At 38.0% G+C, this 25,659-nt stretch overlaps 1 protein-coding gene across 1 annotated transcript in view; it reads left to right on the forward strand.

Moving 5' to 3' along the window:
- Positions 1-25,659, forward strand: part of KCNH5 (potassium voltage-gated channel subfamily H member 5) — a 266,047-nt gene that overhangs the window by 194,086 nt on the left and 46,302 nt on the right. The window contains exon 10 of the mRNA XM_080646145.1: positions 6,143-6,339. Coding sequence (XP_080502271.1) covers positions 6,143-6,339 — 197 coding nt within the window. The remainder of the gene's footprint in view (positions 1-6,142; positions 6,340-25,659) is intronic.

Here is a 25,659-nt window from a genome sequence, read left to right on the forward strand (position 1 = left end):
ACCAGGCTGGCAGAGGAGGGAAGTTGGGGGCAAACAGACTGGCAGGGGAGCAGTTAGACATCAATCAGGCTGGCAAGGGAGTGGTTAGGGGGTGATCAGGCTGGCAGGCAGAAGTGGTTAGGGGCAATCAGGAAGGCAGGCAGGTGAGCAGTTGGGAGCCAGCAGTCCTGGATTGTGAGAGGGATGTCCGACTGCCCGTTTAGGCCCGATCCCAGTGGGATCGGGCCTAAACGGGCAGTCGGACATTCCTCGAGGGGTCCCAGTTTGGAGAGGGTGCAGGCTGGGCTGAGGGACACCCCCCCCCCCCCGTGCACAAATTTTGTGTACCGGGCCTCTAGTGTGTATGTATGTGTGTATATGTGTGTGTGTGTGTGTGTGTGTGTGTGTGTGTGTGTGTGTGTGTGTGTATATATATATATATATATATATATATATATATATATAACTAATTTGTTCTTAACACTAATAGGTGCCAAATTTAGGATTACCAGCCTGTGTGTTACCATATAATCTAACTTCTTAAAGGTGGTTACCATCATCCCATACGTTTAAGGATACTCTCAATTTTTACAACTACTTAATAAGAGCTAGTTGGCTCATTCTTTGTGTGTGAGAATTAAAATCTATAATCTTCACTAGTTTTTTTTTAGTAGATAAGAATTTTTTTACGTATCTAAAAGTGCCTAAAAGTTTACATTCAATATAATTTTTCAACAGAATGACTTTGGACTTTAATCATTGAGGATTGCCAGGCATCAATTATAAATGTTTTAAAAGATTCTGTTCTAACTAGAGGCCCGGTGCACAGGATTCGTGCACTGGTGGGGGTGTGTGGCCTGCGGGGATCATCCCTGGTCAGCCAAATGGCTGTGGACCCGCCCTCTGAGCGGCTGCTCCTGCTGTGGGAGCACCACTCATCCTGGTCAGCTGAGCAGCGCTCCCACTGTGGGAGTGCACTGACCACCAGGGGCAGCTCCTGTGTTGAGCATCTGCCCCCTGGTGGACAGTGCGCATCGTAGCAACTGGTCAACCAGTCGTTCTGGTCATTCCACCATTCGGTCGCTGGGCTTTTATTATATAGGCTACATCTATATAGTTTTGAAATTTTAATACTCATCATCTTATTTTTATTATTTTCCTTGAAAATATTACTTTATGACACTTGCTGTTTGTAAATACTCAAAGTTCTTAAAATTGTATAATTTAAAAACTCATACTGTTGTTTATTTATAAATGACTATATTTTTTGCATATGTATTTATAATATACTTTATGAGCCTACTGCAATAATCAATTAAAGTGAAGGGTTGCCTAATAAATGAAATGGATTAAGTTCATTCTAGAGAAGAATCATCAAAATAGAGCTATCACTCTACCCCCTCACTTCCCCCCCCACACACACTCACTAAGTAAACTTCAAATGCTATATTTTTAGGGATTTGTTGGCTATATTAGAAAGTTGTATCCACTGATGACTAACAGATAATTTGTATGCATTTCTTTTATCCATGTCACTAACTCACCAAATGATGTGTTTTATATTTTAAAAAATACTCTGGCTGTAAAATCAGCACCTCAGGAGACCATAATCCTGAAGCATACCATGATCTGTATTAGTCCTTTAACTATTTTATAACTCTGACTCTATTTTGTCTTTAAATTTTTCAGTTTCCCACTCTATGAATGTTTCACATTTGCTTCTATTTTACAGTCCTGTGTTTTCTGTGGTTTAGAAGTTAACTACTTCATTATACTTAATGCAAAGAACTGAGAAAATATAAATAGACCAAACAACAACTTTCATGTTGTGTGTGAGCTTTTCTACTAATTTTAGGGCTTTGAGGGAAGGTTCATTTTCTCAATCTCTAAAATGTTTATAGCTAAGGCTGCTTACATTAAGTGGGAGCTGACCTAAAAACTAGCATCAGATATTCTGCACTCATCAAGATGAACAGTAGTTCCCAGCCCTGGAAATGTGCAAAATCTTTGTAATGAAGAGATGGGTACTTCTCTATTGGATATTCTGTACATAATCTCATATCTTCACAACCTGTGGCTTCTACAGATCACTCAGTGTAAATGTGCATAATATTTCTTGAATAACTGTGAATTGAGTGACTATTAGGTGATAGAAATAACTGGATAAGCACATTTTGAAATGGTTAATTTCCAATTGATATATTGTGTATGATAATGGAAATTCTCTGTTATAAAACAATTAGTATTTCTTACTATGTAATGCCAGTTCTGATGTTGGGAGCAGCATTATCCACATTTATTAATTTTGCTATTTCCCTATGAACTTTTGAGTGGAGAACAGGAAGTAAGTTTTACTATTGAGTCAGTTAACTTTTCTGTTTCTTTTCAACCTTGTAATGGGATTTGGAATTGAGGTCATAGATTTTAAAGTTTTTTTTTTTTTCTTTTTGTGTGTGTGTGTGTGTGTGTGTGTGTGTTGACAATGAGACACTGACAAAATATTATCTTGAAAATATAATTTGATGATTTTGAGTTGACTTACTATAGAATGATAGATGTAGAGAAACTTTAAGCGTTATTCTTTGTCTATCCGGTTCCCTTTATAGTCAAAGGAACAGATGATGATCCAGGTTCAGTAACCTGATGTAAGCCACACTTAGTGGCAGAGCCTCAATTCTACCTCTAATCCTGCATTTCCCAGTTTTTTTCTCCCCTTCTCTCCTTTTCTAATGTGTATTTTTTCTTTAATAAATATTTGTTGAGCTCTTGAACTGTTCTATGCATTGAGGTTAATGACAGTGGTCAAAATAGAGGAAATTCCCTGCCCTCATGAGTTTATAGTCTAGTTTAATTCTGTTCATTCCACATCATAGGCTTTTTATTTCTCTAAGATACTAAAAATATAAATTATTCAAATTTAAAATTTTTGATAGAAATATGGTAAGGATTTTCATTTCATTAGTTAGGTAAAATAAAATATGTAACAGACTTTTGAATGCTTCCATAATTAAAAATAGCAAGGGGAAATTTATTTATATGAGTATATTTTACCTATTGATGTACTTATATCATCAGTGAATATTTATTTATTATTTCATAGGTTTATGTACATATTTTATTAATTTAGTTTTATTTAAAAGTGTAAGGAAAAGCATCTGTGAAAATAGTTTGCTATTTTTAAATTAAGCACATTTATTAAAGAACATTTTGCCAAAACCGGTTTGGCTCAGTGGATAGAGCGTCTGCCTGCGGACTGAAGGGTCCCGGGTTCGATTCCGGTCAAGGGCATGTACCTTGGTTGCGGGCACATCCCCAGTGGGAGGTGTGCAGGAGGCAGCTGATCGATGTTTCTCTCTCATCGATGTTTCTAACTCTCTCTCCATCTCAATTCCTCTCTGTAAAAAAATCAATAAAATATATTTAAAAAAAAAAAAAGAACATTTTGGAAAACATAAAGTAGAAAGAAAAAAATTACATCATTTGAAACCGATTGCTGTAATTATTTAAATACATTATCTTTTAGCCTTTTATCCCTTTTGATTTTTAACACAATTTGTCAATTGACAAATTAATAGCAACATAATATACTATACAGAACAACATAGAATAATAAAATGCAATATACTCTGGTTTTATCAAGATTATTTTTTTAAGAAATTAAGAGGTAGATAATTCATTCACAATTCATTTAGTCTTGGAGTTTCACTTTAATTTTTATGTACTTTATAATAGCTGTGATCATAATCATATATTTCTTTTTATCTTTTTAAAATTTTATCATTAGAAGATAAGCATTTTTTTGCATTTATTTCAAAAACTAGTTTTAATTCTGTATGAATTGATGATAGGTAGTTAGACAAATTTCCATTGTTATTGGACATTTATTTATTTACTTATGCCAATCTGGGATTGTGCTTAATAATACTACAGTGAATATTACATGTGTTGGTTCTCAATCTCTTGATTTATTCCCAGAGTGAAATTAGTAATAAGTCAAAGGCATTGATTATTATTATGGTTACTATACATAAAAATAAAATAGTTGAAAACTAATGAGCACTTATAAATGGGTGAGAGATTGTATTATGAGTGATCATTTGAGAACTGGTAACAGAAATGAAACATAAAGAAATATAACCCTTTTCTATCTCTTCAAACACCCCTAGTCCCCCATATAGAAAGAGTAACAATGATGATAGAGGAAAAGAAATAAGAGGTAAATCAAAGCAGCCCTTTAAAAGCCCTGTTATTTTCATAGCACCAGGGACTCCGATAATATAACAGCTGTCAATCTCTTCTGTTAAAAAAATAATACATATCAATTATAAGATTAAATAAAATCTACCCATTATCCCATTATGCAGAGAGAATCTACCATTTTAATGTATTTGCTTTATGCATGTGCGTGTTTCTGGCAGGTGGGATAAATGTATAAAATGAGGTCATACTATGTGTATGACTTAATATCCTGCTTTTATTATTTTATATAATGTGAAAACCTCTCTGTTGCCTTTTTTCAATTTATTTAGTGGCTGCATAATATTCCATAATTTATTTATTCATTTACATTTGTCTTATTTCTACCTTTTTTGGATATAGTAAATATTAATTTAGTGAACATTTTTAAGTAAATTGGTAGTTCTAATAATGTAATTAGAATAAATACATATAATTAGAATTACTAATTTAAAGAGAATGCCATTTCTGAAATTTATCTGTGTAAGTGGAGGTAAGGTTTATCTTTTAAATTTTTGTACCTAGTCTCCTTAGGTTATTACAATGCTCTGTAGCCTTTGACACATTATTTGGGTCTCAGATCTATAATTATTCTTTTTTTTTTTTGGACAAATTTATGGCTATCAGACAGTAGTTGAGTTGTCAGTGTTACTAACTAAAAGGAATTTTTGAGGGTTCAGAAACAAATGAAATTCTCAATATTAAATAAATATCCATTATGCTTATTTTGTGCTGACCATGTGATTACATGGTGATTTTAATTACCTCCTCAATAATATATGTTTTCTTTTTTTATCTGAGAATGCTTTAGTGCCTTGTAATTCTCTAAGGATTTCCAAACTGCATGTGTGAGCAAAGAATCTATAATCTCTCTCTCTCTCTCTCTCTCTCTCTCTCTCTCTCTCTCTCACACACACACACACACACACACACACACACACACACTTTTCTATGGTTACATGTTATTTTTTTCTTGCTGTTGGTCTGGCTGGTCTAACTTTAACCTTCGGGATGAGAACAAATATTTGCAGAAAGAGTAAGTCTTTGGCAGACTACCTGTAAGATTTTCCCACCTGCCTATGCTGGGGGCTCTTACAGAGCTGCCTCAACAGGAAGGGCAACTAAGTACTCTCAATTTGGGATGATGAATTGAGTTGAGGTCATCAATTAGAATGAACTCTGAAGTGAATAGTAGATTTGTATGTGATTGCTAGAATTTTAAAAAGACATCTGCATTTGACTACAGTAGGGCAGTCTTCATGGAACTGTTCATGGCATAACACATCTGGGTCTCCACGTTTTACCCAACTCAGTTCCTTAGGCTCTGTAATTGTGTGTGGGAGCTCTCGGGCTGTGCCCTGAAGACTTGTACAGTATAAGTTTGGCTTGGTGGAGGGAGAAGAGCATCCTCGGAGAATAAGTCGTGGTAAGTTTTAGTGTGCCCGGAGCACAAAGAGTAGTTGCTGAATAATGTATGTTTAATATATGTTGAATCAGTTCCAGATTTATAAAGGCTGTAACAGTAGATCTTATATATTGTATTTTAGTGTCATCTGTACCAGAAGGGACAGAAGAAGGGATGAAACTAAAAAAAAAAATCTCCCTTGCTCCTTTTGGTCAGAATGGGATAAGTGAAGGTGGCAGAAGATAATGAAACTTTGTTAAAATGAGGTTTTGGGTTTCTCCATCTGATCTCAGTTATTCATATCACTCCAGATTTCCATCAAGAACTGAATTCAGGGTGAATGCTTCATATATTCTGTAAAAGTGTTGTAAATTGTTATACTAATATGTGTACAGATGGGCTCCCACATCAGGCTTGAAATTATCCTAGGACATCAATACCATATATGAAATGGAATAAAAATAGTAGTTAGGATAGGAACTAGTGTAGATGCTTGAATACATATCTTATACTATTTTTCAGGGAAAGGTGATGTATTTGGAGACATCTTCTGGAAGGAAACCACCCTCGCTCACGCGTGTGCCAATGTCCGGGCGCTGACATACTGTGACCTCCACATCATCAAGCGAGAAGCCTTGCTCAAAGTCCTGGACTTTTACACGGCCTTTGCAAACTCATTCTCAAGGAATCTCACTCTTACTTGCAATCTAAGGAAACGGGTATGTTATCTGGATCCACTTCCCCTTTTATTATCCAGAGGGTTACTATGTCATGCTTTATTAGTGGAGGGTTGGAAAGTTATTTAATTTTCAGGAGTACATTCCCAGCAATGTGAAGTAACATCATTTTCTTTCCCTTTATTTATCTTTTGTTTACTTTTTAAGGGGGAAATAGCACCTGAATATATGGATAAAGATTTGAATCATTGCAATTTAAGATGCAAAATGAAAAACAGGCTTGAGGAAACGCAACCTGCTATACTATAATTAGTTCTCGGGGTTTATAACACTGCTAAAAATTACTATTAGTGTCTCTTTCTCTATTACGTGGATTTTTTTAAAGCTCATAAAATTAATCAAACTGGTTGTGTATTATATACTCCTGATACATTTAAATTTGTTTTATCGATGAGAGAGAGAGAGAGAGAGAGTGAGAGAGAGAGAGAGAGAGAACATTCATTGGTTGCTTCTTATATGTGCCCTGACTGGAGATTGAACCTGCAAACTTGGCATTACTGGGACAACACTCTCACCAACTGAGCTACCTGGCCAGGGCCCGATTCACTCTAAAACTTCCTTCTCCATTAATTCTTATTCCCCATTAATTCTTTCAAGCATACTATCTCAAAAAATAATTAACCACACACCTGTCCTACAAATAGGTATAGGGATTTTTTACTTTGCACTGCTGATGCAAATATAATCTTCATTGCCATTTTATTTTTTTATTGATGGTGTGACACAGATTTAATTTGCATAAAGAAATCTCCTAGCTCTGATTTGTAGGTCTTTGGACATTAGATAGCGCTCTTTTATTGCCAAGGATGATATACACATTTGGATAACTGCATGGAAGGAATTTCATATAAAATGATTGCCTGTCTACTGTGGTGAAATATTTTGAAATAACAAGCCTTCCCTTCTACCCCATTAAACTGAACCTTCCCTGTAGTTAACATGGAGGAAAAAAGTCAATCCAAGAGACAAATTAACTTCTCTACCATAGAAACAGAAATGACAATAAGCAAATCAATGTAATTCCCTACTCCGGGTTCTAAAGGAGGATAAGGCTGCAGCAGTCATATTCGTACTAGCTTGTCACAATATTTTGTTCTGTTCTTGAATAGCATTTTTGGTCTCTATTTTTGTTAACAATAGTTATTGAGCGTCCACAGCCTGCAAGACAAAATGTAAAGAGCGTTCGGCAGCACAAAGACTAAATACAGAGTCTTTACGTCAAGGAGCCTACAGTCAATTGTGAATATGTGAAACACAATTATTGGGAAACGTATATTTGTGCAAGTAATTGAAAGTTAAGGTAGTGATGAATGCGGAAGAGGGGTGCCATATATAAACTAAGGGTTGCTTATTTGTTAGGAAGCTCTGAGTCCCTTTAAGTATTAAGCAAAGCTATGTCTCCTTTGGTGTATGCTCTACCTTCTCCAATGACAGATTCCTTCTCTACAAGGCAGTCTGTTTAGATATTTGAAGCTCTTACATTTTAAGTCTCTTACAATCTAAATTTTGCCAGTTTTGGAATCTTTTCACTTACTGCAAGGATATCAAAACTCCTGTCTATGTTGTTCCAGTCCTTGTTACGGTGATCTTATTTGTCACTGTCCTCCTTAAAGCATGTTGTTTACCCAGAATCTCATCTGATGTTTATAATATTCCTGTGGGGGGAAAAAGGGCCGTTATTTTCTCTTCAAAACACACAAGGAAGGAAACAGCCTCAAAGGGATTAATATCTAATCACCAATTGATATGTTTGCAATTCAAGGTCTCATAGACAGATAAGTAAGAACTCACCAAGAGAAAATAAATTTTGGTTCTTCAAAATGAATTCATCACAAAGCTTTATTGCCCCTTTTCTCTTTCATACTTCTGAGCACGTGCATATCACACACACACACGCACGTGCAACACACACTCGCACACACGTGTGTACACACACACACAGGTTGTAAGAGTTGAGTGCACATACCAGCATGGTTGCCTCTGATAGGAAGAGAAGCTAGAGACAAAATCAAGTGGTTTTCGTAAGGAGATCTGAGAAAATATACTCCAGTGATTCCTGAGAATAGCTACCATTTTGAGAGCTTATTTTATAGCCAGGTACTTCACATATTTTAGATATAATAACTAACCTTATTAAGTGTCAACTACCCACAGACAACAAAACCCTGTATAATCTATTTTGTTGATGAGGAAGTTGACACATTCTCAGCAATTTACGGTTTCTCATTCGCTCAATCATTCCCAAATGAGCTACTAATAAAAATATTTTATTCATACTGCTGCTATTGTAAGGATTCTTGCAATTAACATTTGCTGTGAATTGTATAATTAAACTATGTCTTTAGTGTGCTACTGACATCTCAGAGCTGTCTTAACCATACTTAAAGGTGTGTTCCTAGTAGATTGGGGGATCCAATTTTGAGAGCCCTGATTTAGAGCCATCAATTGGGTACAGTTTTGGTCACATGAGCAGATCCAGTGGCTGAGTGAGAGGCTTGTATGGTGCGCAATTCTCCGTGGCTGCCATAGGGAGGCTTGCCACAGTGCTTTAGCAGCGTGCCTTTATCCCCATTAAGGAAAAATAATATTTTTGTTTTGCAAATATAGCTCTCACTAAACATCCTTAAACCCCTTTATATAAAACTGGTAATTTCACCCAACAACCAGAGCAGGAGTCGGCAACTTTTTCTGTCAAAGACCAGAAAGTTGATGTTTTAGGATTTGAGGGCCATTTGGTCTCTGTCTCACTACTCACTGTTGCCACTGCGGAGTGACAGCAGCTGCCTTAGGGTGGGCAGCCATCACAAAGTACCACAGACTGTGTGTGGGGCTTGAACAGCAGGAATTTAGGAATTTATTTCGCACAGCTTGACCCAGGTAAGCTACCTGTCTCTGGAAGGCCCAAAACGGTGTTTATTAACTTGAGGACCAGCCCTTCTGTATGGGTCTGAGAAGGCAAGCGGCGCACCCAGTACAGGTGATATCTAAATGTTAAAGGATTCTAATCGGACTTTTAAAGCAGTTTTTGCACTTCTGCTCACTCCGCCTAGTGGTTATACAGTGCCTTTTACCATTTATGTAAACAGAGTTAACACAGCAGGGGTGACTGCTGTACTTTGAAAGATGTGCTTGTGCCCTGGGCTCTTGGCTGGCATCTGGAAACTTGAATTTCAAGAGGGTTCCCAACACTGAGAAGAGTGGCTCACTGTGGCCACACTATTTATTCAAACAGTGTGGTTTATGCTAAACATTTATTTCCAGGAGTCTGGATTTGGTGTGTGCCAGGCACGTGACCAGCTTCCAATAATAATGCTGGGCACCATGTTCCTAGTGAGCCTCCCCAGTGGCAACTTTCCCAAGTGTTGTCAGGACTTGTTGCTGAAGGAATTAGAAAGAGGACCTTTGGAAACTTGTGCTTAGCGGCCCCTGGACTTCACCCACCCACTGTTTCCCTTTGCTAGCTTGCTTTGTATCCGTATGCTGTAGGAAGTCAAAGCCGTGACTATATACTAAATTCTGTGAGTCTTCTTAGCACATCATCTGACCTGGGTGTGGTCTTAAGGACCACCAATGCACCATTTATAAAGGTTGATGAGAAATCTGTATTCTCATCAAATCTGCAGATATCTTGGTAATTTCACTATAACCTTTACCCCATAAAAGATGCCGACACCTACTGACAGTATGCTTTATGAGTGTAGAAGAAAAAAGTATTTTAAAATTGGTGGGTATACTTGTCCACGAGGCTGTCAGGAATATTCCATTTCTTTGAAACCTAAAATAAATGCTACATTAGCACTTCTAACAACATTAAATGTGGCTGGGAATTTTTATTATTTCTAAGTATTTTCTTTACTTTCAAAATAGCCAGAACATATTTTCCTCCAGATTGACTGTTTAAATAGGATGAGTGAAGAGTTTTATTTGTTATTTTCTGTACCTCTTCTGGTGAGACACTTTGATAAAGTGTGGCACAGAGAGTATTGGCTGGCTCAGTATATATTCAGTATACAACCATCACGCTCCTACTGCGTAACTATAGGGTAAGGGAGGTAAAAGGCCAAGTGCCTGCTCTTCAGGAGCCTGCAATCTAGTGAGGGAGTCAGGTGAATACATCATACTAGAGTCAGATAAGTGCTATGAGAAGGCTACCCTCAGGGCACCAAGAGGGGGCATAGAGGAGATTAATCTAATTTATCCCAGGAAATAGGCAGATGATGATGCAATGCTGGAGTTAGAATTTTATTTCAAACAGAGAAATCTTGTAGAGCAAGGAAGGATCTTGTAGATTGTCTAGGTCCAATCTATTTTCTTTAAAGATGAGAAAACTGAGACCCAGAGAATTGCATGATTTGCTCAAGTTCACTTAGGTAATTAGCGGCAGAGGTGGGACTGGAATCCCCACTGGTGCACAGATTCATGCTGGCTGTGTTTCTGCTGTTCAGCCCAGATTAGAAGCCTTATGTAGAAAATTATGAGTAAAATGCAATACTGAATTGTGTTCATTTTTAATAGGGAAGAAGGACGGTATATGGTATGAGTTTGTATGAGATTAATAGTTTGATTTTAGTGTTTTTCACACTGCTTCAGAATAAAACTAATAGTGGAGCCAAAAAAGAAAGCTATACGTAGTGTTCAGAGTGCTGACTCCCAGGCTCAGCATAAGCCATTGTATATGGTATGGCCACAGCAGGTATGTCACTTGCGTTGTGAAGGGTCTTGTTTTAGTAAAAGTATGTAACTTACATATAGTATTGTTCAAGTGATGTTGCTGAATATGGAAAATCTGTCTTTGCTGATATTACTGTGTTCTGATGTACTCCTTGCTAATAGTTTTAAGAACTATTCTGGCTGCTGCACCACCTAATATAAGCATCTATAAAAAGAAATTTTCTCACATTAAACAAGACCACTACTTTTTCATCTTTGTACTTTGTTATTTTTTAAGAGGTTAGCACTTTCACATTAGAAATTATGAAAAAAAATATTGGCCAGTTTACCGCCAAATGTGGCAATTATGAATACTAAAATTTTATTAAGTTTTTTAAAAGGGAAAAATAAAGGAAGGAAGAAAGAAAAGAAAAACAAGTATTTTCATGTAGAGTTGGAAAAATCTGAAACCTGGTTGATAACAGGAAAAGGCATGGAATGAGCTGGTGCTGAGAACAATTCTTTGTTAGAAATGAGAATTATGATTACTATATGGCCACTTCTAAAAACTCAAATAAATATATTGATAACTGAAATTTGAAAAATAATAAAGATTGAACATGTCAGTATAGGCTAAAATCCTATATAATAAAAGCCTAATATGCTAAGTGTCTGGTTGACTGGCCAGCCGTTCAACCAATCAAAGCATAATATGCTAAGGCTGCTCAACTGCTCGCTATGATGTGCAGTGACAACCAGGGGGCAGACAGTGGACCAGTTGACCAGTCGCTATGACAGCCACTGACCACCAGGAGGCAGACACTCCTACTGGAAGGTTAGCTTGCTACTGGAGTCTGGCCGATCGGGACTGAGCAAGATGGGCTGGACATGCCCTGGAGCCCTCCCGCAGTCCCTTTCTGGCTGGCCAACCTCCCGTGTTTCTCCCCAGCCCCAATCATGCACTGGTGGGGTCCCTCAGCCTGGCCTGCATCCTCTCGCAATCAGGGAACCCCTTGGGGGAGGATGTCGGAGAGCCGGTTTCGGCCCAATCCCACAGGCCAGGCTGAGGGATGCCACTGGTGCACAAATTCATGCACTGGGCCTCTAGTTGTATAATAAAACAGGTTTCCCTTTGGAAGGCCATATCCATTGTGTTAGTGAGTGTAAACCTCTCTTGTGGTCATGGCCTGACCATGATTGAACATGGTCTTCATTCCATGGTTTCCCTGAATTTGTTGCTGATGTAATCAAAATTTTATAGTCAAATAGCTCCAGAGAACATGTTTTTAGTACATCTACTATTGTCATGGAGTGGAGCCCACTGGACCTTGATCAAAAGTGATCCCAAACTGACACTTGCCCTTTAGTTGTGGTCTCAAAGAAAGGCCTCCATTGTTGCCTCAAAGACCCATCTTGCTTCTGGTTTATACTCATTTTTATTGATCATCTCTATATCCCTTAGTTCAAAACAGGCTAATCTGGGATCTTTCAACAATATTAATTTAATCCTTGTATTAGTCTGCTCAGACTTATATAAGAAAATAACACAGACTGGGTGGTTAAACAGAAATTTATTTTTCTCACAATCTGAAAGGTGCAAGTCCAAAATCAAGGTGTAGGCAGGGTTGATATCTGGTGAAGACTCTCTTTGTGTTGCAGATGATTGATTGCCTTCTCACTGGGAGCTCACTTGGCCTGTTCTCTGTGTGTGCACATAGAGAAAGAGAATGAACTTCCTGGTATTTCTTCCTTTAAGGACACTAATCTTATTGGACCAAGGTCCTACTCTTTTGACTTTATTTAACCTTATTGTCTTCCTTAAAGGCCCTATCTCCAAATACACTTACACTGGGGGGGCTTAGGGTTTCAACATATGGATTTGGTGGGGAGGACAAAAACATTCAGTCAATAACAACCCCATTTGTTATTTGTTTTAAAATTTAAAATCAAGACAGCTGAAATGGGTCTGCTTTATTGGGGATGTACAGTAGCATCAGCATTCAGTATTGATTTTTGTAACTTCTGGGCAATGCTTAATTATTAAGACTAGCAAAATGTTCTTACACTCCTACAGTGATTTAAGAAAAGATTCTCATTTTAAACTTAAAAAAAAATTCCCCAGAATAATTAATACAAATTGAAAATGGGTAACACAGAACAGAGAGGTACTTGCAGCATCTCTTTTAACCCCTAAAACCAGAGTCCTTTCCCACAGATGACACTGTTCTTAAGTAGAGAGCAGTTGAACCCAGCTGGCAATTTTATAGCTAAGTATAGCACCAATCCTGTATTCCAATGTTCCAGGAGTAAGAAATAGTAGTTCAGCCCTAACTGGTTTGGCTCAGTGGATAGAGTGTCAGCCTGCAGACTGACAGGCCCTAGGTTCGATTCCAGTCAAGGGCATGTATCTTGGTTGCAGGCACATCCCCAATAGGAGGTGTGCAAGAGGCAGCTGATCGATGTTTCTCTCTCATTGATGTTTCTAGCTCTCTATCCATCTCCCTTCCTCTCTGTAAAAAAACAATAAAATATATTTTAAAAAAAAGAAATATTGGTTCAGACTCACTCTTGCATTAGAACAAGCTAGCACTCAGTAACTGTTTTTCTTTCCAGAAAGCATTTTTATCATGGGGAATCTAGCAGCACAAAATACCTTTTTTTTTTTGTTCTGTGAGCAGTGAGGCATCTCTATTGCAATTACCTTTTGTGGATGGAAAACACATGGAATTGAATATGAAACAGGCCTAGAGGACTTGTTAGATGTACATGTGTTGCAGTCAGCATGTATCTCAGTACTGGCATCTTGAAAGAAATGATCTAGGAATGTAATAATGGGTGTTCTGACTTCACTAATTTCCTTTCTTCCCCCCGATGCCCACACTGGTATATCAGTTAAGAAAAAAAGGGAGTATACTCCTTCCAGAAATCCATGATTTTTTAATCCCATGAAAAAGAAATCACTTATTAAAACATTATCCAAGTTTGGACAAATGATAGTATGGTTTCCGTAAAACTCCAGAGTCCACGGTATCTCTGCTTACTTCTCTCATAGCATTGATTGTGGTGCCATGGTTTCCTATTTTTCACCTAAACAAAGAGCTCCATAAAGTAGGAATTTTCTGTAATCCTGTTATTGCAATAAGCAGAAGTGCTTGCTATAATTGAGTGAATATGTCAGTGAATGAATGAAATGTGAACAGACATGCCACCCAGCCCAGCTTTTATCAATACTGACTAGAATAATCACTATCCAGAAAAACAAACGATATCCTTAACAACTTTGGCAAAGAACCTTATGAAATAGGATTATGAAAATGACCATTACTAATTCGTGTTAAATCACAATTGGAGTTAACTTGTAGCTGCAGTTTCTCACCTGCAGATTCTGCCCCAAGGTAGCAGCTTGTCATGTGCTTTCAGAATAGTACAGCAGTTTGGACATGAGCATTGAGTGAATTAAACTCACATGGTGCCAGGGGCCCAGCTTTCCAGAATAGTACCCTAATCTCATTCTAAAGGACTTACCACACTGGACTCTGAGCAGATACTAGTTTTAACTCTCATGACATCAACTGATGATCAGGATTGCAAATTCACTGTGCACTACTGGGCCTGTTAGCAGTAGCTCTGCTCACGTGTTATGGCGTGTAGAACTTTGAACCCTCTGAGCTGTATCCACACTGATGTAGCTCACTGCCTGGCAGTTTACACAACACGGAGAGTGAGCTAAGAGAGATGAGGTGACTTGCTCTTGGCTACACAGCTGATAGCTGCTCTGAGGTTCCAACCTCAGTTTCTCAGCTCTGAGCTGGCGCTCATTCCACTGATGGTGGTAGGAGGCTGACTTTCAGCAATTCCAGGAGTTTGTCTTGGGCATTTAAATGAAGCAGAGACCTATTTATGCAGTCTTTGAGCCCTTCAGCTGCTTCTATTTAGGGCTCGCTGTTGGTCTGCTTCCAGATGGAATAGCGACGTTTCCACATTTAGTTACCAGGACATAGGTTCACAGAACTCTCACTCTTCTATGATGCCTTCAGTTCTTTAAGAACAGTTTCCCAAGTTTCAGAGTGAGGACTGGATTCAATAATTTACCAACATACCCGACAGTAAATTATATTATCTGTTGTTCGACAGTGCCTCTCTTTAAAACTAGAGTTTATTCTGAGCACAAGAAAATATGTATTTTAGCAGTAAACAAGAAGGAGGTGCATGATCATTTAGTAGACAGAAGAGTACTCATCTAACGTAACATAAGGGGTAGATATTTTATAAGTTCTTTTTCCTGGGAACCCTCAACATAGCAACAGCCCATTTTCAGGTGCAGTGCCTCAAGCATTTGTTTTATTTTAGTGCTGAATTGTGCCTTACAGCAGTGCCTTTCTAGGGGCATCATAGCTGATGCCAGACTGTTCATTTGCAATATGTCTACCACATCTTAATTCTGAACACTTACTGTTTGACCAGGGACCACTGAAACCATGGTGCTATATCACACCATCTTTATTTAAAGGAAATACTCCTTTTGAATGAAAAAGCAAGGATTCTTATGAAGAATGAAAGGCATGTATTGTTTTTCTCCCCTAGTGCCTTTTGGTATTGTTTTAAGTTTGGAATACATGCACTGTTAAAATATACGACTTATCTCCTTATGTCTCTTTTTACTTCTCTCTTCTGGAAAGTGAAGTCAGTGGATGTTATCTGTGCTTGAAAAAATAATATTAAACTTGTATCTGTTTATGGACTTGTATTTTAATATATTTTTAGGCTGAGTTCTTGGGGGAGGGTCCTTCCTCCCCAAACCCCAACATAACGTCTAAATTTGATCATATAGTTTGTCATTGTAGTCAGTTTTTCCCTTCACTTTTTGAGCTGAATCCACTGACTCATCTTTTTCTGTTCCCTGAGGTACCTGAAAAAATCTACAGCTCAATAGACACACATTATAAAAGCTTCCATGCTGCTTTTGAGGGGTAGCTTTGCAACACTTTACAACCAGAAAATATTTTGAGAAGCATTTGGTTACTCGGAGGAGGAGTTTCAAGATTTTTACAGTGAATTCGGTATTACTGTGAATTCAGACTGTTGATGAAAAAAGTAAAATAAATGTTGTAATAACACATGTCAATTTATATAGAATAGAAAGCATTTTAAACATTACATGCACTTTGCAAATGAGAAAGTAGAGACTGTTCTGTGGTTGGATTGTGTTCTGAATAGTTGACTCTTATGACCAAAATGGCATCTCCCTTCCTGGAATGTCCATGTTTCCCCCTCTGCTGGGAGGTGCATTTCATAGATTTTGATATTCCAATCAAGTGATCTTTTCCCAAAGGAATCAAATCTAGTCATTCTATTAAATAGCCAGGGACCCTCAGGTGACCCAGCAGGGCTACAGTAATTTCTTCCAGAGAAAGTCCTTCATTCGTGCCTCTTCTTTCTGAATCAGGTTACACCTGGTTCATCCAACATTCTTAGAGGTTAGCACTTGACTTCGCTGGAGATTGTTCTATGTCCACTGTTTCATCCTCTGGAGAGTGATTTCATTGGTAGAGCTTCAGTCCCTTAGGAAATGAACACTCACAATGGGAATTGCAGAATGAGAACTCTTAACTGCTAATTTTGCACATAAGAAGCAGCCAAGTTTCCCTAATGGCAGCACCCGAAGGTAATGTGGGGCGTTGGACCCTGGCCAGGAATTTGCTTCCCTCTTTTAATAGGTGCATTAGCAACTGCTTTAGATATGGTTGTGGAGTGCATCGTAGTTCCAGCACATTCAATGGGTAATATGTCACACAGGTCCTTTGAAAGTTAGTTTTCCAGGACAGAAAGATACATACCCCATCTTGAGTGAGAAAACAATGTTTCCTTCTGCTCAGGAATTCAGAAACCAGGATGTAGAATGACCTGCTGAGCCATTGTGGAGGGTGCTGTTTCTAAGGAAGGGTCTGCTGTGCCCGCAGAAAGCAAGCCCCAGAGATCAGCTCCAGCCTGAGGGATGTATGACTCCATCAGATGAAGCTGGCTGCCTGCTTGTTAGCATTAACATTCCGCACCTGGTAGTCACGGGGTGGCTTGTTACTGAATGAAATCACAGGCCAGGAGGACATTCTCTGGGCTGTTGGGATGGAGGAGGGAAGTGGGGAGCAAAGAGAGTGACTGACAGGCCTGATCCCCTTTATTCTAACACAGCTGACTTCTCCACAGTATTTGCAAAGTAGATCCTAAAGCGGATGTTTGCTCTCCCGAGAAGAATATGAAAGTAGATTTGGATTTGGTAACTTTGCCATGATAAAAAATCTCTGTTGTTGGGTTCCTGTGGCATTCTACGTAACACATTTCTTTAGAGAGGTGTTTTTAATTGTTAACCACCAATTCTGTGGAGCTTGGCAACATTAATGAAGCTCAAGCAATGCTGAGAGAGAGAGAAAGAGAGAGAGCTTTAAAAATTTTAAATCAATCACAATGAGTCTGTCAGCAGAAGACTTACAACAAATATAATTATATGAAAATGTATCTGATGCTTGATGGGTAAGCCAGCTTTACTATACCAAACAGAATAATAGACTTGAATTTCCAGCTTTTGAGCAAACTTTATAAAACAAACTTATCCATTCTTTTCTGGATGCTTAGGTACCTCTGTATTTTCCATGGTTAAATATCTAAATCCCAGGAATAAAATCATAATTAATGCCATATAATTTAAAATTAACCAAGTGTTTTCACATTGTTCAGAAAAACCTAACCAATTTCTAAACCTGCTACTTTATTCTCTATTTCAGGCAGTGGAGGTGTTTAGTATTCAGGTGTTTTCTGGTTTGTCAAACATGAAGCTGATTAATTTTGGTTAAAGAAGATTAGAGATGCATTTGACATCTCACCAAAATGAAGTCAAACTAATAAAAGTGACTAGGGCAGTAATAAAGTCAAAGTATAGCCACTAATACAGCAACAGAAGTTATTTTAAATGGAAAGATGGGGCAATGGTATTTCTTTATTTAGTTATAAAAATACTTTTCCTCTAAAAACTAAAAATTTGAGATCACAAATTTGAGTGAAATATCAAGATAGAAAATGGAAGTGAACTTGGAAAATATATTACAAGGAAAATGATATGAGTCATTTGAATTGCTATTATATAAAAAACTAGAGGCCTGGTGCATGAATTCGTGCATGGGTGGGGTCTGGCCGGCCCCGCCCCCAATTGGGGTGGGGGAGCTATTGAGGGCAGGGCTGGCCAAGGGGGAGGGGCCACGAGTGGTTGGCTGGCCGGCCCCACCCCCTGGTCGAACTCCTGGTCGAGAGGACAATTTGCGTATTAGCCTTTTATTATATAGGATACTGGTCTCCTTATCCTGTGACTTCAGCCCCTTCTCACTTGGCCAACCCTCTCCATTCCCCTCCCCATGTGCCAGTTCCACATGATCTCTCCTTTCTTAATACTTCTGTAGCATCCACCACTGTATTATTTATTTGATAGTTACTATATATTACTTTGCAGGGTTATGTGTATTGAATAGATGCCCTGTCCACATATGCTGACTGTTAAGTTCTTAGCGATAGAGAAATGTCTATTCTCTCATTCATTCAACTGCTCTTTGCACTCCAGCACTCTGCAGACATCTGTTGATTGAATGGCTGAGTGATAATGTTGCAGAGTTAATTAACTTAAAGCAAAGCTTTCTGATAGTACATCTGGATACCCCTGGGGGAATAGGTATTTCAAGGAAAGAAGCAGGAAATAACAAAAAAAGAGATTTCTGATTTATTCACTTTTTTAATTCTGAAAATCGCTGGGCTAATTTTAGAATTACTATTTTTTAAAATCTTTATTGTTTAAAGTATTACATGAGTCTCCTTTTTTCTGCCATTGACCTCTCCCATGCCACCCCATCCCCCAAGCACAATAATTACTCTTTTTTTAAAAAATTTTATTTTATTGCTTAAAGTATTACAAAGAGTAGTACATATGTCTCCTTTGTTTCCCCATTGACATTTCCACGGTCTTCCCTACCCCCCAGTATCTTCGTCCATTGGTTATGCTTATGTGCATGCATACAAGTCCTTTAGCTGATTTCTTACCTCTCCCCACCCAGACCCTCCCCAGCCTTCCTGCGGTAGTTTGATAGTCTGTTCGATGCTGCTCTGCCTCTGTATCTATTTTTTTGTTCATTGGGTTATAATGTTCTTTATTATCCATAAATGAGTGATATCATGTGGTATTTTTCTTTCATTGACTGGCTTATTTCACTTAGCATAATGCTCTCCAGTTCCATCCATGCTGCTGCAAATGGTAAGAATTCCTTCTTTTTTACAGCAGTGTAGTATTCCATTGTGTAGATGTACCACAGTTTTGCAATCCATTCATCTGCTGATGGGCATTTAGGTTGTTTCCAAATCTTAGCTGTGGTAAATTGTGCTGCTATGAACATAGGGGTGCATATATCCTTTCTGATTGGTGTTTCTGGTTTCTTGGGATATATTCCTAGAAATGGGATTACTAGGTCAAATGGGAGTTCCATTTTTAGTTTTTTGAGGAAACTCCATACTGTTTTCCACAGTGGCTGCACCACTCTGCATTCCCACTAGCAGTTCAGGAGGGTTCCTTTTTCTGTGCGTCCTCTCCAGCACTTGTCGTTTGTTGATTTGTTGATGATAGCCATTCTGACAGGTGTGAGATGGTACCTCATTGTTGTTTTGATTTGCATCTCTCAAATGATTAGTGACTTTGAGCATGTTTTCATATGTCTCTTGGCTTTCTGAATGTCCTCTTTTGAAAAGTGTCTATTTAGGTCCTTTGCCCATTTTTTTTATTGGATTGTTTATCTTCCTTTTGTAAAGTTGTATGAGTTCCCTGTAAATGTTGGAGATTAAACCCTTATCGGAGATAACATTGGCAAATATGTTTTCCCATGCCGTGGGCTTTCTTGTTTTGTTGATGGTTTCTTTTGCTGTGCAGAAGCTTTTTATTTTGATGTAGTCCCATTTGTTTATTTTCTCTTTAGTTTCCATTGCCCTAGGAGCTGTAACGGTAAAGATATTGCTACGACAAATGTCTCCTATTTTGCTACCTATGGCTTCTTCTAAGATATTTATGGTTTCCCATCTTACATTTAAGTCTTTATCCATTTTGAGTTTATTTTTGTGTATGGTGTAAGTTGGTGGTCTAGTTTCATTTTTTTGCAAGTATCTGTCCAGTTTTCCCAACACCATTTATAGAAGAGACTGTCTTGTCTCCATTATATGCTCTTGTCTCCTTTGTCAAATATTAATTGAGCATAATGGCTTGTGTCAATTTCTGGGTTCTCTGTTCTGTTCCATTGATCTATATGTCTGTTCTTGCGCCAGTGCCAGGCAGTTTTGAGAACAGTGGCTCTGTAGTATAGCTTGATATCTGGTATTGTGATCCCTCCTACATTGTTCTTCTTTCTCCAGATTGCTGCAACTATTCGGGGTCTTTTTTTATTCCAGATGAATTTTTGGAGAGTTTGTTCTAGGTCAGGGGTGGGCAAACTTTTTGACTCAAGGGCCACAATGGGTTCTTAAACTGGACCGGAGGGCCGGAACAAAAGCATGGATGGAGTGTCTGTGTGAACTAATATAAATTCAAAGTAAAGGAGCGGAGGGGAGAGCAAGAGAACCCTTCGCTCTTTCGGCTCCGCGGGTCGGATAGAACAGCCGAACGGGCCGGATCCGGCCTGCGGGCCGTAGTTTGCCCATGGCTGTTCTAGGTCTTTGAAGTATGCCATTGGTATTTCAATGGGGATTGTGTTGAATTTATAGATTGCTTTGGGTAGTATGGACATTTTAATGATGTTGATTCTACCAATCCATGAACATGGTATATTCTTCCATTTGTTCATGTCTTCCTCTATCTCTTTTTTCAATGTCCTGTAGTTTTCCGAGTACAGGTCTTTTACCTCCTTAGTTAAGTTTATTCCTAGGTATCTTAAATTTTTTGGTTCAGTGGTAAATGGGATTGTTTTTTTCACTTCTCTTTCTGTGAGTTCATTATTAGTGTATAAAAAGGCCATAGATTTCTGGGTGTTAATTTTTTATCCTGCTACTTTGCCAAATTCACTTATTAGGTCCAGTAGTTTTTTTAATGGAGTCTTTGGGGTTTTCTATGTGTAGTATCATATCATCTGCAAATAAGGACAGTTTTACTTCTTTTCCAATTTGGATGCCTTTTATTTCTTCTTCTTGTCTGATCGCTATGGCTAGCACTTCCAGTACTATCTCAAACAGGAGTGGTGAAAGTGGGCATCTCTAACTTGTTCCCGTTCTTAGGGGAAATGAGTTTAGTTTTTGCCCATTGAGTATGATGTTGGTTTGTCATATAAGGCTTTTATTATGTTGAGGTATGATCCCTCTAGTCCCACTTTGCTGAGAGTTTTTATCAAGAAAGGGTGTTGGATTTTGGCAAATGCTTTTTCTGCATTGATTGATATGATTATGTGATTTTTGTCTCTCAATTTGTTTATGTGATGTATCATGTTAATTGATTTGCGGATATTGTACCATCCTTGCATCCCCGGAATAAATCCCACTTGGTCATGGTGTATAATCTTTCTAATGTAATGCTGAATTTGATTTGCCAGAATTTTGTTGAGGATTTTAGCATCTATGTTCATCAAGGATATTGGCCTGTAGTTCTCTCTCTCTCTCTCTTTTTTTTTTTTTTTTTTTTTGTGGTGTCTTTATCTGGTTTTGGAATTAGGGTAATGCTAGCTTCATAGAAAGAGCTTGGAAGAGTGCCTTTCTCTTGAATTTTTTGAAATAGTCTGAGGAGGATAGGTTTTAGTTATTCTTTGAATGCTTGGTAGAACTTCCCTGTAAAGCTGTCCAGACGAGAGCTTTTGTTTGCTAGAAGATTTTTGATTGCTGCTTCAATTTCTTTGGTAGTTATTGGCCTATTCAGGTTTTTTGATTCTTCTTGACTGAGTTTTGGGAGCTTGTATTTTTCTAAAAATATGTCTGTTTCATCTAGGTTGTCATTTTGTTGGAATAGAGTTGTTCATAGTATTTTTTTCATAATCGTTTGTATTTCTGCAGTATCGGTTGTTACTTCAACTTTCTCATTTCTGATTTTGTTTATTTGGGTCCTCTCTCTTTGCTTCTTGGTGAGCCTGACTAGAGGTTCATCAGTCTTGTTTATCATTTCAAAGAACCAGCTATTGGTTTTGTTGATCTTTTGTATTGTTTTTTTTGTTTTTGTTCTCTATGTCATTTATCTCCACTCTGATCTTTATTATTACCTTCCTTCTGCTTATGCTAGGCTTTTCTTGTTGCTCTCTTTCTAACTCTTTGTGTTGTAGGGTTAGATAATTTATTACTATCTTTTCTTGTTTGTTTGTGTTTTTTTTTTTTTTTTGAGATAGGCCTGCAGAGCTACGAACTTCCCCCCACCCCAAGACTGCTTTCACTGTGTCCCATAGATTGTGGATTGTTGTGTTTTCATTGTCATTTGTTGCTATGATGCTTTTTATTTCTTCTTTGATCTCTTTCATAATGCAATCATTGTTTAAAAGCATGCTATTTAGCCACCAGGTCTCTCTCTGGAGCCTTTAAAATTCTTACTTTGTCGTTGGTATTTGCCAATTTAATTATAATGTGTCTTGGTGTCAGTCTTTTGGGGTTCATCTTGTTTGGGACTCTGTGAGCTTCTTGAACTTGTGTGAGTTTTTCTTCCCGATATCAGGGAAATTTTCTGTCATTTTTTCTTCAAACAGGTTTTCTATTCCTTGCTCAGTTTCCTCTCCTTCTGGTACCCCTGTTATGTGGATGTTGTTTCATTTCGTGTTGTCCCAAAGTTCCCTTAGGCTCTCCTCCTGTTTTTTAAGTTTTTTTTTTCCTAGATGCTGCTCTGCTTGGGTATTTTTTCCTATCTTGTCTTCTAGCTCACTGATGTTCCTCTGCTTCTTCTAGTCTACTCTTGATGCTTTCTATTGAGTTCTATTTTGCAGCGATGTCATTTTTCATTTCTTCTTTGTTCTTCTTCATTTCCTCTTGGTTCTTACACATATTGTTGAATTTGTCTTCCATCCTTTTCAGTGACCTTATGACCATTGCTCTGAATTCTTTCTTTGTCATATTGCTTGCCTCCATTTCATTTACTTCCTTTTCTGGTGATTTCCTCCTTTTCTTTTGTATGTGGGCTGTTTCTTTGTCTCCCCATGATCGCTCCTCTCAGGGTTTCTGGTTATGTAGCTCTCTCTCTCCTGTGTTGACTTTCTCTAGGCAATATCTGACCTTTCCATCCGTGGATTGCCAGCTGTGTTTAATTCGCCAGTGTCGGGTTGGTGCTCTTTGATTCAGCTGTTCCTTCTGCTCTGTGAGAAGGCACAGGGCCCGTCTGCGAATTCGTGCATTTGTCTCCCCCTGGGGTTCCAATCACAGTCAGTCTCTGATCACAGCCATCTCCCCTTCAAGATGGTGGAGCCTCTGTGGCAGAGCTGGCTGCTCCAGGAGAGATTTCAGCTGCAGTAGAGGCTGCCTGGTCCCCGGGGGCCAGTCTGCCAGTCCCCAACAGTCCTTTGGAGTATTGCTGTCCCTCACTCACAGATACTGACACTTCCTGCACGTCCACACACTCTCCTTTCTTTCTCTCACTCTCACACTATCTAGCAGCTAGCAGCCATCTTGGATCTTCCACAAGAATTATTCTTAATAAAACTTTACAAAGGTTACATTTTTGAGGAATTAGAAAATTCTTTGGGAAATTAAAGATAAAAAAATAGACTTGCCATTGGATTATTATGAATAAATAACATTTTAATAGGTTAAAATTTGCTCCAAAATAATGAGAAATTGTAATATTGAGATTCTCCAGAAGGCACCTGAATTATTTATTTTCAAACAGCATTAGGAATTCAATTTAGATGAATGTCTACTTGTTTTGGTAAAGGGGAAAAGAGGAAACTTATCCCAAACACATAGCTCTTTCTCCCTTAAACAACTGTAGGTAGGAGAAGTAGACCATTGCTTCCACCCAATTCAGAAATATGCAGCAGTCCTTGACCTACAAGGGTCAAGAAACATCTCTACTCTTTCCTAGGGAATGTTCCAAGATCTCGCTTCATAAGGAATAGAGGTACAGTCTGGGTTCAAGTGTATGATCTTGGACACAGGAATTGACTCACTATGCCTTAGTTCATACACCTGTAAAATGGAATGATAATAGTCAATAAATGTATATGGGAGTGCCTCTCAATGCCAAGTGCTTTTCTAAATACAGAATGCCTATGAGTGAAAAAAATGGATGTGTCCCTGTCGTCATGGGGCTTAGGGTCTAGACTCTAGTACCTATCTCATAGATATGTTGTGAGTATTAAGTGCATAGAAACTACTCCATGTGAGGTCTTAGTAAAGGTTAGCAGTGATGATAATGATGGTGATGAAAATGGTGACAGAGATGTGTTTCATAAGTGACAGTATCAGACTGGTGCTCAAGAGTCTGTCCCAAAATTCTAGCGGAAAGAGAAGGTTAGGCTGGAGTCTGTCATTCACTGGTGATCATAAAGTAAGGAAAATGTTAATGAGGCACCCAAATCTGGTCTCTTTTGAAGCTAGAATCCCTCTCTTATAAGCCAAAGGCCAAATGTAGTGGCAAAGGTTCTATATGCAGTCATGGAATGTGCTGAGAATTGTGGAAATGAACACTTCTACACTTGCCCATAATGATGTTGAGTTTTCCCAAAGGAAATGGCTACTTTCTTTTGTTCACACAAAGCAATATCTACCACCACCTCTTTCTAAACTTCACACATTCAATATAACCTCTATTGTGGTAAAAGCTCGAGTGTGGTCCCTAACATTTGGTAGAATGATTTGGCTAATGATACTTATTAAGAGAACAGGCAGGGGTCATGATATCAAATCCAGTTCTTAGCACCTTTAATGCATGGATTGCATGTCTCTAAACTAGGTTAATGAGCAAACTTCCATGTTCTGTTTTGCTGTGTGTGTAAGATTAGCAGTTAGCCAATTTAACTTAATCTAAACTGTGCATTTTATCTATAGGTTCTAAACTCATCCTACATTATATCTATCAAGGTTGGCTATCTGAACACTCTACTATCTATTGGAGTGCTGTCCTCTTAACCATGCCCCCATGGTTATTAAAACAGAGTTATTATGTAAATGTGTTCCTCTTAATGGGAGACACCCAGGGGAAGCATTGGGAAAAATGGAAAAGAGCTTTTCCAATCTGTGTTCGGTATTAACCCAGTAGTTTTGTAAAACAAGAGCTAAATTTACTCCTTTATTTAGAACCTCAAGCTAAATTCAAATTGCACTTTTAGAATTAAAAAGCAACTGCATTTTGTTTTCATAAAAATTTAATTCCACATGCCCTCAACATTATGACATTTTTGAAGGACTTAATTTTTTAAAATGCTATTTGCATCTATTCATTTACTCGTGAAAGAACATAATAAAGACAGGCCACTAGTAAGGGAAGAAAGAAATATTGCTTGGACAAGCTCATTCTATTAGTCAAATTTGTCAAAGAAAATGTGAACTAATATCTTTCCTTTTTATAATATTCCCTATAAGAAAAAGTCACTCATTTTACTCATGTTTGACATTTTGTAGTAAAGGTAAAATTCATTTTTAATGAAAAATATTCCACAGGGTTATTAATTAAAAGAAATT

This window comes from Plecotus auritus, assembly GCF_963455305.1.
Source record: "Plecotus auritus genome assembly, chromosome: 1".
In the NCBI taxonomy this organism is placed as follows: domain Eukaryota; kingdom Metazoa; phylum Chordata; class Mammalia; order Chiroptera; family Vespertilionidae; genus Plecotus; species Plecotus auritus.